Below are 13,905 nucleotides of genomic sequence, written 5' to 3' on the forward strand. Positions count from 1 at the left end.
GTATCCATAACCCACTACACAGCTAACAGGAAGATCACAGAAGACTTCCAGCTGCAGTGAAGTATTTTTTGGACGAATACTCAATAACAATTGGGGAAACAGGAGAACAAGAGGTCCAAAAGACTAATAGCTATTATATTTCTAACGGTAGCTGTGGAGTTAGCCAGCATCTGGTTCAGTTGCTGTGAACTAGACATTTTTAAGAGGAGGAAGGATAATAAAAGCTATTTTGTGATGTTCTTTTTTCTTAACTGATATTTGTACACACTTTCAAGAAAAAAAAAAGTACAGGCATACGAAATCATTAACATAAAATTGGCATTCTGAGCAGTGTAGTACTGATTCAAGAGTCTCTCAACACAAATTTGGACTTGCAGACTTCCCCAAAGTCAAAAGCACAAATGTACTTCAACTGAGCAGCACAGACCCAGCCATAACAACTGAATCAAGCCATCAGCAGGCTAGTCAAGGTGAACACTTCTGCAGTTCCTGAACCAACAATTCATTGTATACAAGCCATCCACAGTTCAACCTTCAGAATAATAACAACTGACTTATTTTTCAAAGAGCTGAGTATAAGCAAAGGCTTGTATCTGGACGTGTAAAAGAAAAAAAGCAAAATAATCAGAGTTGTGCAGAACATAGTACTTAGAATCATAAATTTCAGCTGACAATGAAGTATGGAGAAAGTGCATTTAAGGAGACAATTTAAACCTCAGTTTTTCAATTGTGCAGTTCAGACTAAGAATTTCAACTTTAATTTTCATAACTTTATTTAGAGGAAATCTTCTTGTCTATTTGCCTTGCAGTTAAAAAGTGATCAGTAATTATCTCAAAAAGAACTAGTGCTACTAGGTGCACATTAGCGATTACTATTGCAAAGAAGACAACCTCTATTTTAGTTGTTACTTGGGTCTACATTCTTGTATTTATTCACACACATATTTCACGTTCTGTGGATTAGACCTCTACTTGGAGGAGCTTGCAGTATTTCAGAATAAAGTTTCTGCTTATAAAGGAGCATAGACTTCTCTATGTGCTTCTTACCCTTTTATTTCATGACATGATGTTACACCTCAGAAATTTCTGCTTCTGTATTTATGTTTCTCTTTCACCTTATCAACTTCCTTCATTACTGTATCATGAAGAATAGAGCAGTAGCATATTGTAAAAGATCATCACCAAGACATAACAGAAGAATCAGTAAAGGAGTAAAGCACTTTCAACTCTTGCTACCATGCCCAGAAATTCTGGTGGTAGCTAAGCAAGGATGCAGAAAATTAAACATACTGTCTTTAGTCCTCAGCTCCCCTGTTTTTCATTTAAGGCTGCGGAAAAGAAGAAGAAAAGTAGGCCATCCACAATTCTGAACTAAAAGAAGAAATTCAGTTTTATGTTACTGACTGAATATGGCATGTCAGATGCACACAAAAGGCTTTGGTAGGAGATTTAAACTTTCTTTGGGGCCAACAGCAGAACTACTGGGATAAACTGAGGACCATGGTAATTTAGTGAAGGAAATGGTGAAAATTAAAGTTGTTCTGCAAGCGTAACACAGTAACAAATGAATAGTGTTAAATATGCCAATTTTCTTGACTTTTAAAAAATTGTTTGGCTAAAATCCTAAACAAATCAAGTGCTTACATAGTAGGTAAATACAGGAGGAGATGTTCAGTTCAAAAGACTTTACAATAGCACAAGGGCTGCACTGTACCAAACTGAACTTGAGAAGCAGCCAAGATGAAATGGTATGAGCTACATTTGTGCTCAGTTTATTCAAATGACCACTAAGCTTGCTACAATCAAAGCCTGGTGTAAGCAATCGACTTTATCATCAAATGTAATACTCCATATTAAGTTGATTTGATCCCATTAGCAAGTTTAGAGAAGTGTCCTTGGTCTCAGAATATGAGGAAGAAAATCCCCACAAATGTTTTAGAAGAAAGACAAAGACATGGTGATTCTCTATTTGACCAGCAAACTTCTCTTCCAATCTCAAAACCAAAAGTATTTTTTCATCATCCTACAATAATGCCACTCTATCAAAAATATTTAGTAAGAATAAAATAGCCATTTTTGTAGTTTCAGAAAAAAAATGTAACAAATCATACAAATTTTGAAGAAAAAACCTCACCACAATTTAGCTACCTAACCTTTCAAAGCCATATTGCCAGTGTTTTAAGATGCCAAAAAAGCAATACACCTTATGCGGAATTGTTTGGGACCAGACCATACTTCAGAAACAGATATATTTTGGTACTTCCAGAAGAATACAAGCAGTTTATCAAAACTATTTAAAAAACAGTTACAAGTACAAAGCTATTTAGTAAAAACTGGAATACATGTGTTGTCACAAAGACCTCTAGAAACTAGGAAATTCACCCTACTTGAACACCAGCACTTCTCACTCAAAAGAATAAGGAAACACATTTCCATATTTAAGGTTCAACCCACGTATCAAGCATCACAATAGTTCTCTTCTGAGCTGAATCAAACAAAACAGTGAACATCCTTCCATCTTCAAAAGGCATTACCCATAATGAATGCATCTTCCTTACAGGCCCTGATACTGTCCACCAACTAAATTCTCAGGTCTAGAAAACTGAGTTCAGATTAGCTGTAATATTTCGCTGATTCAGAAGACAATCCCATTCAGTTCGAAAGGCACTAGAAGAGACTTATTTTTTTGTATGTGCGAAGTGGGGATAATTATATTTTTTTGAAGAGCTACTGGGGGGGGGGGGGGGGGGGAAGAAAAAAAAAGAGAAAAAAAAAAAAAAGGAAAATTATTTCCTGCTTCCTCCCATGCCATAAAATATACAAGAAGAAAGAGGTGACAAGATAAATAAATATGTAAGGCTGGGCTTTGAAAGACTGAGGAAATCTGTGCCAGTACACTGCAATTGCAAAGAGAAAGTAGAAGCTACTCAGATCTCTACAATTAAGGAGACTTTCCCAATTGTCAGTACTATTTAAAACCACAGTTGAACTTGGAACCTGCAATGTAACTCCAATTTTCCTGGAATTAAAAATAAGAATTACTTTCTGGAGGGTAGAAGAAGGGGGCAAGGGACACCCTAAATTGTCAGAGTGAAGAGACAGAGTTGCCAGCCCAAAATGAGAAAGAAAAATAAAGAAATGGAAAAAAAAGTAACATTTTCTGTTTTCTCCACCACATGCATACCAATTAAGCAACAAGCACTCCACTGAGGAGTTCCATCTTTGCTTTTAAATCTGTGCCCATGGGTGAGACTCCTTGCCACAGCAGCACTAGTTTCTGTCCACACTTCTTTCCACTTTCCATAAGCTAGGACGAAATAACCAAAGGCAAAAAATGGGGAGGGGGAACCCCACAGCCTAATCTTTACAGTCATCACTGAGCTGTGGTTTCCAAAAGAGAAAGCGGATGTTCAGAAAATCTTACTTCCTATGCCAAACAGTTGACCACACTCTTAATGTTGTTTTTCTGGAAGCCAAAAGGCGTATTACGCCTCTTATTTTAAAATGGAGGATTTCTGTTCCTTGCTCTTCAGGAATCAAAAATACAACCTGTTTTTCCTTTCCATAGTAGCTACGCTGCCCCATGCACACACTCGGAAAAACTGATGACACAAGCTATACTCTCATCTTTAATGGAACCACCAAAGTATTTCTTAAATAAACAGCTTTTAGAATACACATTGGTCTTGGTTAGGATAAATTATAATGTAATTTTGTACTACTTTTTCCTAATTATTTTACAAAACACATATGTCTGCAGGTTCAATATTCTAAAATAGATCTCGTGGCATTCTGTGCCGATTTCTCTTCTAAATAGCTTCTAAACTTTGTGACACACTTTTCTGCTGTTGATTAATACAAACCCAAAAGGGAGTGGATGTGTGGGAAATGCAGAGGAATGGCTTTTTAAAGGCTCCACAATTTTCCAGAGCCTAAGGCACAGCTCTCTGCATGTTTTAAGGAAAAGCTTTTACTGGAAAATAAAATAAAATAAATTCATTAATGGCAGTGCTTGGAAAGCCTTTTCAGCATACCACACATACAACATGGGAATCAACACTTCAGAAGAATTAAATCAGCATACCCATTACAAAGCTATATTGGAAAGATGGAAGATACAGAGAATATAGTTTATTGTCTCACAAGTGCATGAAAACCACACCCATCCCTTTGAATAGAACAGAAGATGGAGCATAGGGGTGGAGGAAGCAGAACCAAAAGATGCATAATGCAGAAAGACCGATTATAATCATGATCATAATAAACAGAGCAAGATGCAAGCAGCAGATCATAACCAAAACCGAAAGGGGAAGCCTATAGTAAAGGACAAGGTCTCAGAACTAAAGACAGGATAGGAATGGTCACTCATGCACCATTCCTGTAGCAGCATGAAAGTTTTTCACCAAAGTTAGAGGGTATTAATTCTGAAGCTATTAGCCTAGAGAGGAGCTGCATGATGGAAAGACCAACACATTTTCTAGAAGACAACCGCACAGCAAAGAACCAGCAAGGAGATAGGATCATTTAATTAGTTTATGCCATGAATCATATCCAAGAAAGGAAACGAACTTGTTTCTGCAGAGCCAGCGTCTTTGGAAAGACTTTCAAGAATATCCTGTAACATCATACTCCTCAAAACTTTCTGAGAGCAGCAAGCTCTGGGCACTCCTCACAAGCCCAACTATAGATCAAAACATCCAGGACAAGACAGGTAAGTTTCAACAGCTTTCAGTCCTGAAACTTCCAGTTTCTTCTTGCTCTAAGATTTTAGCCAAAAGCTACAAAACAAAGGGGTATACAGCCAGTCAAACGATGTTTTGAAGAACCTCAGCTGGAGCTACACAATCTGCCTCCTCAGATCACTGCTCTTGGGAGCAAGACCAGCAGCAACAGCATCAGAATAGTTGTTATTATTCAAGATTACCAGATTGCTGGCCTGAAACAAGTTCAGGAGCTGTGTTATCTAGAAGTTTAGAAGCAGTTTAAGAATACCTTGTCTAATATATGTTAATTAATACCATTTTAAAATGCCACTCAGCATCTAGCATTAAACATAGCAAAGGTAGCAACATTAAAAAAAATCTTGGAGCTGTTTAGAGGATAAAGCTCCTACAAAGAGAAAGATGAAGTATCAGTGCAAGAGAATATTTATTGTGTGAATTACATTCTGCAATGCAACTTTACAGATTTCAGAGACAGAAGCATTTCTGATGCTTACAAGTAACCGCAAGCTTAATGAAATTAGCTTTCAGACCATCTGGTCTGGATAAATAGGTATGATCATACAAGGACTAAATGTAAAATCTGACCAGGGCATTCCTTCTAGAACTGACTTCCTTCTTAAGTTTATTAACTACTTCTTAGCTCATAGCATACAATAGAAGAGACTTAATGAAAACTGTATTACTCAAAGACATGCTTAAGTGTGCATCACAGCACTGTAACCTTCCTTTCTTACCGGTTCTGAGGCAGTTTTTGTTAAGCTGTCCATCTACAAACACATTTTCAAAATGCACCAGTACTTACAGTCTCACTATGCTGATATGCAAAATAGCCTTCCTCTGTTTCACATCTGTTAGAAAGCATGTGTTTTGTCTTTCCACCACTGATTAGATTCAGAAGTCACTGAACTGAGGCCTTAGCTCCCATAACCCACCCCTCTCAGGAAGCATGGCCAACATTTCAGACATTCCCCCTTCACTGACAGGAGACCCTTGTATTCTACCAAACATCTCATGACTTGAGAAGTAGGCAGATGTTACAGGAAAATTCCAGAAAGCTATGTCCGCCTTTAAAGATGCTTCCTCTGCTCTCTTTAACTGAGAGAGGGGTTTATGGCAGACAAAAGAGGAACTGCAGAAGGTCCACTACCAACAGCTGCTCCTAAAAAAGGAGCCCCAAGGAACCGCCCAAAATAATCTCAGATTTCCTCTGACAAAATCTCCCTTCAGAACTGCTGCAAGACTGAAGGGAGAAACCAAAGGCATCACACTTGGAAAGAACTTCCTCCTGAAATTTCCCTAAGGACTTTTCCAACTTGAAGACTTGGACTTCAAATACGAATATAGGATCACAGAGGAGGAATTGCCAAAAAAGATTTTAAAAGATGTGCTTGCCATCCTGTGATGGGTGAAGAGTAGAAAACCCAACATGTGCTAGCTGAATGGACTAGTGAGGACCCAATGGGAGAAACTACAGTTCAGCCAATGAACTTAAACCCAAATATTTGTCCTGGATGTCCTCTCTCTGTCCTAATGGCTCATGGCAGCAACTGCAAAAATAATTTGAGCATCGTGTTTATTTGTAGAATTCACTGGATACAAACTTAGAAGCACATTAAGTCATAAATTCCAGTGCACAATAAAAGGGAATAAAATATTGGATCAAGTTTTGCCTATAACCAGAAGTAGCCTGGTTATTCAAAGAAAGATTTTCCATACCTGAAAGCAGTGTTTGACAGCAAGAAAGCCCAGCCAAGAGGAATAAACACACGTGGCATTTACTTTTTATTCAGTGTAATATGAAACTGGATGCTCCAGCTGAGAGATGAGAAGGTAGGCAGGAATTAAATAATATTTTTAAACTTTAAAAGTAAGAACCTCTTAATTCCAGTCATTTACAAGTCCAGCAGTGAGTACAACCTCCGGGAAGAATAGTTTGTATTTCAACTCAGCCATATAATGCCATAATGGACACTTAAAAACGGTTGGTGTGCACTTAGCTGTGGCACAAGGGACCCAAATCTTTACAACAGAGTACTGGCTCTATTGCAAATACTGAGACTATGTAAATTCATCTAAGCAATCCTAGTTGTATGTACTTCAGTGAGAGCTGAAATACAGCTCCAAGTTTTCAATGAATTGCGGACAAAATATTTTTTCTACAGTCCAGCCAGAGAGGCAACCAAAGCTTAGCTTCAAATTCAGAAGAAAAAGGACAGAAATCTTGTTAACACACTTTTACCTGACTATATCTTATGCATGCTCTTCTGTATCAGAAAGTACTGTAGCTCTTCAGTGAGGGGAAACAAAAAGTACTTTAGTAATGGACCAAGAAGTTGTTCCAATGAGGAAGACTATACGCAGTGATAAAAATGGACAGTAAAGCAAGAGCAGCAATAGACCACAGTTCAAATATATCCTCAAAAGCAGCAATGACCGTGTCTGTCTTTCACACACCGAATTGCAGAAAACTGCAACTGATTCAATATAAAAAATAATTAATAGAAGGCTCTAATGAAAAATATTATATTGACTATTACTGAATATAAAATTGAATATAACGATTAGAATATCATTCTATCATCAGCGTAAGGCACATGCAAACCTACACAATTTCAAAAGCTGTCCTAAAGTATTACTATGCATCAGGAGTACACTGACCCAAGGACAAAGTTTAGGTTTTCATTTCTTGTTGTCCAAAAAAAAAACATCCTTACATTCAGGACAAGAATCTTCAGCTTTCACGAGCCAAAGTAAATAACATTACTTCTACCAAAGTAAGAAATCCTGTTTACTATTCACCCTTTCTGTTCCTAGCAAAGTGTGTGTTAGGGAGCCACTTCTGGACATGGCCTGATCGGATCACAGCACAGAGCAGCATGTTACACTAGTAAATCAAGAGCAGTGAAAAGTTCACAACAGTTTCCTACAGGAAACAGGTGCAACATGGCTGGCATCAATAAAGTTTTCCCCTAAATTCGGAGAACCAGCAGAGAAAACTGCTCGAGTAGGCAGAACACAAGGAAGTCAGCACAAGAGCTGGCTAGCTTACTTTGTGCTGCTCAGCAAATGGAAAAAGAAAAGCAAGCAACTAACAGAAGGTACCATCATTATATTACATGACTGCATCCATTCACGTTCACCTCTCAGAAAGCCAAGACAAGAAAAGAACTCCTGATAATTAAAAATAAATTAAAAAGATATTGCAAGACTGATTGTTCTATTAACTTTGTAGGCTTTTCCAAACTCCACAGAAATACACCATGCAGTACAGGCTCACAAAATGCATGTATTGTCTATGATAAAAGCATTACATTAGTGTAACACACTGACTTATGGCTAACTAGGAGAGGAGAGAAAATAAAACAACATCAAAAAAAATCATAACCAAAACAAGAAAAAAAATATCTTTTTTTAAATCACTGTTGCATGAGGAATGGTGCACACTGGCAGATTTCATTTGAAAATATGAAAAATAAACCTCTTCTACTAACCTTTTTTTTTTTAAATATGGATGTGAAAATGTTACTTTCTTACCTCCCCTGACACACCAAGTAGACCAAAGATACTACACATATTTTAATGTATAAATATCATAGATTTTCAGGATGTAAATATGAAGAACATATTTTGCTATTTAAATTAGCCTTGGCTATGACAAATATTGGCTCACAATAAGAAAAACTGAACAAGAGGGCAAAACACACTCTCCAGAATGTGCTTCTTGAGATGGAAGACATAAGAAACACAGCATTAGAAGAACAAATGAAATGAGGGCAAGAAACTGGAGGCAAATGGGTACAAGAGCTACAGAGTAACAGAAAAATTAGCCCCTTTCTAGCAAGGAATTATCTTTTTCACTTTCAAGATAATGCTGTTTGAATACCTATTCAAATACCTTTTGCAATGCACCTTTTAGCTTAGATTTCGCACTTCTGAATGTGCTTTACCTGTGCTGACTTGAAAATAGTGCCAACGTTATTGAAAGATTTCTGTTTAGAATTCAGTTCAAGGTGCCAAGAAACTTACACTACAAAGTCATTGGTTTTTCTTTCAGTTGGGAAAACTGATAAGCTTTAAGATTTAACTAGCCAATGTTTAATATATTGTTTTCTTAATGCATGGATGATAATTAGATGCTTTTTTATATACTCCCTGTAGGAACTCAGTGTTCTGACGGGAATTAGAGGACAAACATTCTGCAACTGCCTTATAGCAGGACTGGGATTATTCTTCTCTACCCATTTTTTTTCCTTCATCATGGTCCTATATCTTGTATAAAGTTTGCCCCTTTTTAGTTTCAAGACTACTCTGAAGAGCGACCATTTTCCACCCACATCAAACATCCATAGTGGAGGCAAGACATCTTCCTAGTAACATCAACAGAATACACTTCAGGCTAGAAAGATCAGGGAAATTAAAATTAAAAAAAAAAAATTATTTTGATGCTCCATTTATTCCACAATTACCTTCAAAATATAAATTTTGCACCATGACCACCTCTTCCAGGTCTCCCTGGCTTTCATCTCTCATTCAAAATACATTTCAGCATATCTTTGCTAGATAAAGAAAATGAAGGATAATCAAGATAATTATCTGAAAAGCAATCTTTCACATGTATGTATACTGACAGATGCCAAAACCGAAGACTCAGTTTGTCACTTCTGAAACAGAAGTCTGCTTGCCTGATCCTGAAACTTGGCTTTCTGAAAACTATTTATGTCCAAAGCAAATTGACCTGGTTATGAAAAAAACCTCAGCCACCAACAATTCTGAAGTCATTTTACAGTACAAAAGCAAACTATTAAATGATAGTTGCTTTGCATTTGATCATCTTAATTTTGTTTGGAGACTTTCCAAATAACTAGTAAAACCTTGACAAATCTTCCTAATTCAATTTTCAATTTCAACATGACCTTCAAAAGAATGCTACAAAAAAGTACAAACTTTTATCCTCTTGAAATGCATCATATAAAAAAATAACAGAATGTGTATCCTTGCTGATGCAAGGCAGACGTTTCTCAAATGCATAACTGATGACAGTATTTACAAGAATGGCCACTAGCAAAACACAAAAACTCAATGGAGTAAGACCACTGATTGGGTGCTCTTAACACTATGAAAATGAAACGTGCAATACTGACAAATAAAACACCTTCTCTACCTTGGTATAAAAATGATTACATGTTGCAGTAGACAACTGATCTGTTAAAAACAAAGAACCCCACCCATGTTTTTTGTAGTACTCACAAGCAGTAGTCATACAAGTTTTCCTACCATGACCCAATAACTGAAGTCTGTAAGACTATGTTGCGTGTTAACTTTATTTCAAAAATCTACACAAACCAGCACATGAGTATAAATTAGTTTGCACCTTTCTATGATTCTAGAACCTTGTTTCAACAACAAAACCCACCATGATTTTAAAATTCCTGTCTATATCCTCAACAAAAATGTAGTCTTATTTTAGCAGCAAAAAGTATCATGAAAGTTATGTCTGTACCAAATTACTAACTTCTAAGTAGATTTTCATTTACTATTTAGTAGTGTAACAAATTTTGACTTTTTAATACAGAGATTTACACTAGAAAAAACACCTAATTCAGAGGGGGCAGGGAATAAATCTAAAGATACGTACGACCACTCAGACTCCAACTGCTCTTTGTAGACTTTCAGGACATGAAGAGCCACAGTCAAGTTCCCAGGATCCAGTAGTTCTCCCACCTTCTCTGAATTAAGGCAGGTGAACAGGACCATACAACAATAGGCAACAATTTTCTTATCACTGTATGTTAGGCATGTCCTTTAAGAGAAAATAAGGAGTTTAGAGAGTAAGTTACAAATGAACCTGGAAAAACAAACTAGCAACATTCAGCTTGCCAGGTTGTTTTTCTTTGCCGTCCTTTAGAAAATTATGAGTTTGCTATTGCCTAAGAGGGATAGAAGTTATCTGCAAAGAAAAACATCCAAATTCTAGCTAAAGGTTGAACTTAACAGGCAATTTACAAAACTAATGCTAAATTGGAGTTAACTGGAGCTGTAGAAATTGGGTGAAACCATAATAATGATCATCTGCTTCTATTATTATAAGGTACTTCTACATCCAGTAATGACAAGTAGGATCTAAAAACACACTCAGAATGATTATCAAATTGAATAGAAGTGCCTTTGTTACTAGCTTACTACAAAAAAATGACCAAACACATCAACAATATTGTTGTATGTCTGCATACAAACATTTATGTAATATTTCATTACACATATATAATCGAACCTCCAAGAAGATATTCTGCTGAGGCTGGGAGGGAGGCGCAGAATCATTAGAATATATAAAGATTATGTCACTTCTGGAGATTCCATCTGATCCACAGATACTGACAGGTCTGCATAGCAGCAAAATCAATAAAGAAAAAAGGTACGTTCTTGAAAATAACAGAATCATAGAATAGTTAGGGTTGGAAAGGACCTCAAGATCATCTAGTTCCAACTCTCTGTCATGGGCAGGGACACCTCACCCTAGACCATGTCACCCAAGGCTCTGTCCAACCTGGCCTTGAACACTGCCAGGGATGGAGCATTCACAACTTCCCTGGGCAACCCATTCCAGCGCCTCACCACCCTTTTTATATCTAATCTAAACTTGCCCTGTTTAAGTTTTAACCCGTTACCCCTTGTCCTATCACTACAGTCCCTAATGAAGAGTCCCTCCCCAGCATCCATGTAGGCCCCCTTCAGATACTGTAAGGCTGCTATGAGATCCCCACAGAGTTTCTCTTCTTCAAGCTGAACAGTCCCAACTTTCACAGCCTGTCTTCATACAGGAGGTGGTCCAGTCCCCTGATCATCCTCATGGCCCTCCTTTGGACTTGCTCCAACAGCTCTACGTCCTTCTTATGCTGAGGACACCAGATGAGTATAACTAGTTAAAAAGACCTCTTAAATAAAGCTTATGCTTGAAGCTTCTAATTTGAAATAGAAGTTTTCTTCCCATTTCTGTTAAATGAAACCAATTTACTGTTAGTTTAGAGCAAGCAGGTTTTTAAAGGTCCTGACCTCTGCAGTTGTCTAACAAAAAAAACCATCTACAGGATATGGTCTCTACCATCCCATTCTCACCAAAGTTATTTTTCAGAGCTTCATGGTGCTAGTAGAGGCACAACTATTGTGCAGAAAAGATTTTAATATAACCACAGAAATTACATTAGGAGAAAAAAAAACCCGCATCCATGCTTACAAGAAGAGATCTGGGAAAGCACACTTCCAAATGCTATTCTGGGAATCTCCATTTCCTGCTGCAATGTTTCCAAGAAACTGGAGGCTACAACGAAGAGCTGAAAAAAAATCCAGAATATATATTAACAGAAATTCAAAGAAACACTAATGAATTTCAAATAAACGACAAACTGCAGCATCATGGTTGTATACTACAGAATCCATCTCAATTAAACTTAGGGTGAATTATTTCACTGCATTTTCTCAATGCATATTTGCATTTTCTCTTCCAATGCAAATAATTTTACAAAGTATTCCAGAATTATACCCAAAACAAATCCAGCTTTTCCCCCAGACAGGAATATCAAACATGGTTTGATCAAACACCTGACTACCAGTGATTACAGGAATTAACTAACTGTCAAGGTTTAAGTCAGACTGACATCAATGAAAGCTTGGATCTACAGTTAGCACAAACTGAAGCAGACCCATGCTGAGCCAGCAGCTGCCACATAGCAGTGGCCATTCTGCCTCTTCCAGATCTGAGGTGGCCTTCTTCCTCTTATTAATACAAATAGGTTGTCTGTCGTCACCTGAACTCTGCAAGAGCAGCTTTGCCTGGTCTTAAAAGAGCTCCCCAGGCACCCTCCCTATGCTGGCCAGAGACAGCTTGAAAATTTTGTTGCAGCAGGTACAGCCAGAGCAAGAGAAATGAATCTGTTCACTCTCTACCCACATTATGTTCTGGTTAGCTGGACAAGTCATTATACAATATGATGATGTGCTCAGTACTTTCTGACTTCCATCCCAGAAAAACTCCAGTACTCCAAGTAACTTTACCACCGATTTTAACACTGAATTTAATATGGCGATTTCTACTATTACTATGAAGGATTTATTCCAGCCTCCTCTCAATACAGACTTAAAATATGGGAAGATAATATTTCATCATACACGTTAATAACCTAGAGCCTGTTAAAAGGTGTAAATTCATGAAAAACAAAAGCATGAACCCACAGACCTCACAAAATTGAAACACTTTTTTTGGCCCTATTGACAGCTCTCAAAAGCCTGGCCCTTATTAACAGGTTGGCAAAGAAACTTAATATTAAACATCAAAATGCAGTTTGACAGATATTACAATGAGCAGACCATTACAGATGGAGGTGGCTGATACTGCCAGGGTCTGCAAATATAAAATTAGGACTCTTTGAAAGGTGCTGGGCCAGCTGGCAGCCAGATTTCCTACAGAGGTCTGGGCATATGTCCTCTTGGGAACAAAAAGAAAGCAAGTCTGAAATGAGGTCACTTGGGCTTAGGGAATAGTAAGTAATTTTCTTCCATATATATTTTTTAAGCCTGCAGTATGTATATTCTCTCCATAATGCATTTTGAATCATATTCTCCTTTATGCTGTTCTGTCTCCCTGCACATCTGCTCTTTTTTATTACTTTCTGCTTGTCATTACGTTTCCGCTTCTCCCATCCATCTGGTTCCCATCCTGCTGACTCAGAATTTTTCTGAAGGACAGCAAGCATGGGCACGCTACTGTTCTAGCAGACATTTTATGGAAAAATTTCCCTGTTAGAAAAAGCCAACAAAGCACTAAATCCTAGGAAAAGGGTATTCTTTCTCTTGGTGAACTCCTCGCTTGCTCTGCTATGAGAAAGATCTCTCAAAGGACATGAGGTTGCTTGATTATATCCTGATCTCTACCTGAAATTCACTTGATCTTTTTCAGCTACCAATTACCCTTTGGTTATTACAGCTTACGTTGTCAAAAAAATACAACGGGGGGGGGGGGGGGGGGGGGGGGGGGGGGGAGGGGGAAGAGAAGGCAATGGGAGAAGTTAAAGATCTTTTAAAAGAAGTTGATACCCTTAACGTTACAAAGATCAAATGCTATGAACACATTTGCAGTACAATAATAAATATCTACAAATTCTCCATTAACATATTGGAGTCTTAATAT

The 13,905-nt window shown here is 37.5% G+C and overlaps 1 protein-coding gene across 3 annotated transcripts in view; it reads right to left on the reverse strand.

Moving 5' to 3' along the window:
• The window catches only part of ATXN10 (ataxin 10), a 103,546-nt gene that overhangs the window by 63,516 nt on the left and 26,125 nt on the right, over positions 1–13,905 (reverse strand). For 2 of the 3 annotated variants that reach the window (XM_065672791.1, XM_065672780.1), the window contains exons 4-5: positions 11,956–12,052; positions 10,360–10,524 (exon numbers count right to left, since the gene is read on the reverse strand). The exons of the other annotated variant lie outside the window; for it this stretch is intronic. In XM_065672791.1, coding sequence (XP_065528863.1) covers positions 10,360–10,524; positions 11,956–12,052 — 262 coding nt within the window. The remainder of the gene's footprint in view (positions 1–10,359; positions 10,525–11,955; positions 12,053–13,905) is intronic. 3 annotated transcript variants of the gene reach the window in all.

Source organism: Lathamus discolor, chromosome 1, assembly GCF_037157495.1.
Source record: "Lathamus discolor isolate bLatDis1 chromosome 1, bLatDis1.hap1, whole genome shotgun sequence".
Taxonomy (NCBI): domain Eukaryota; kingdom Metazoa; phylum Chordata; class Aves; order Psittaciformes; family Psittacidae; genus Lathamus; species Lathamus discolor.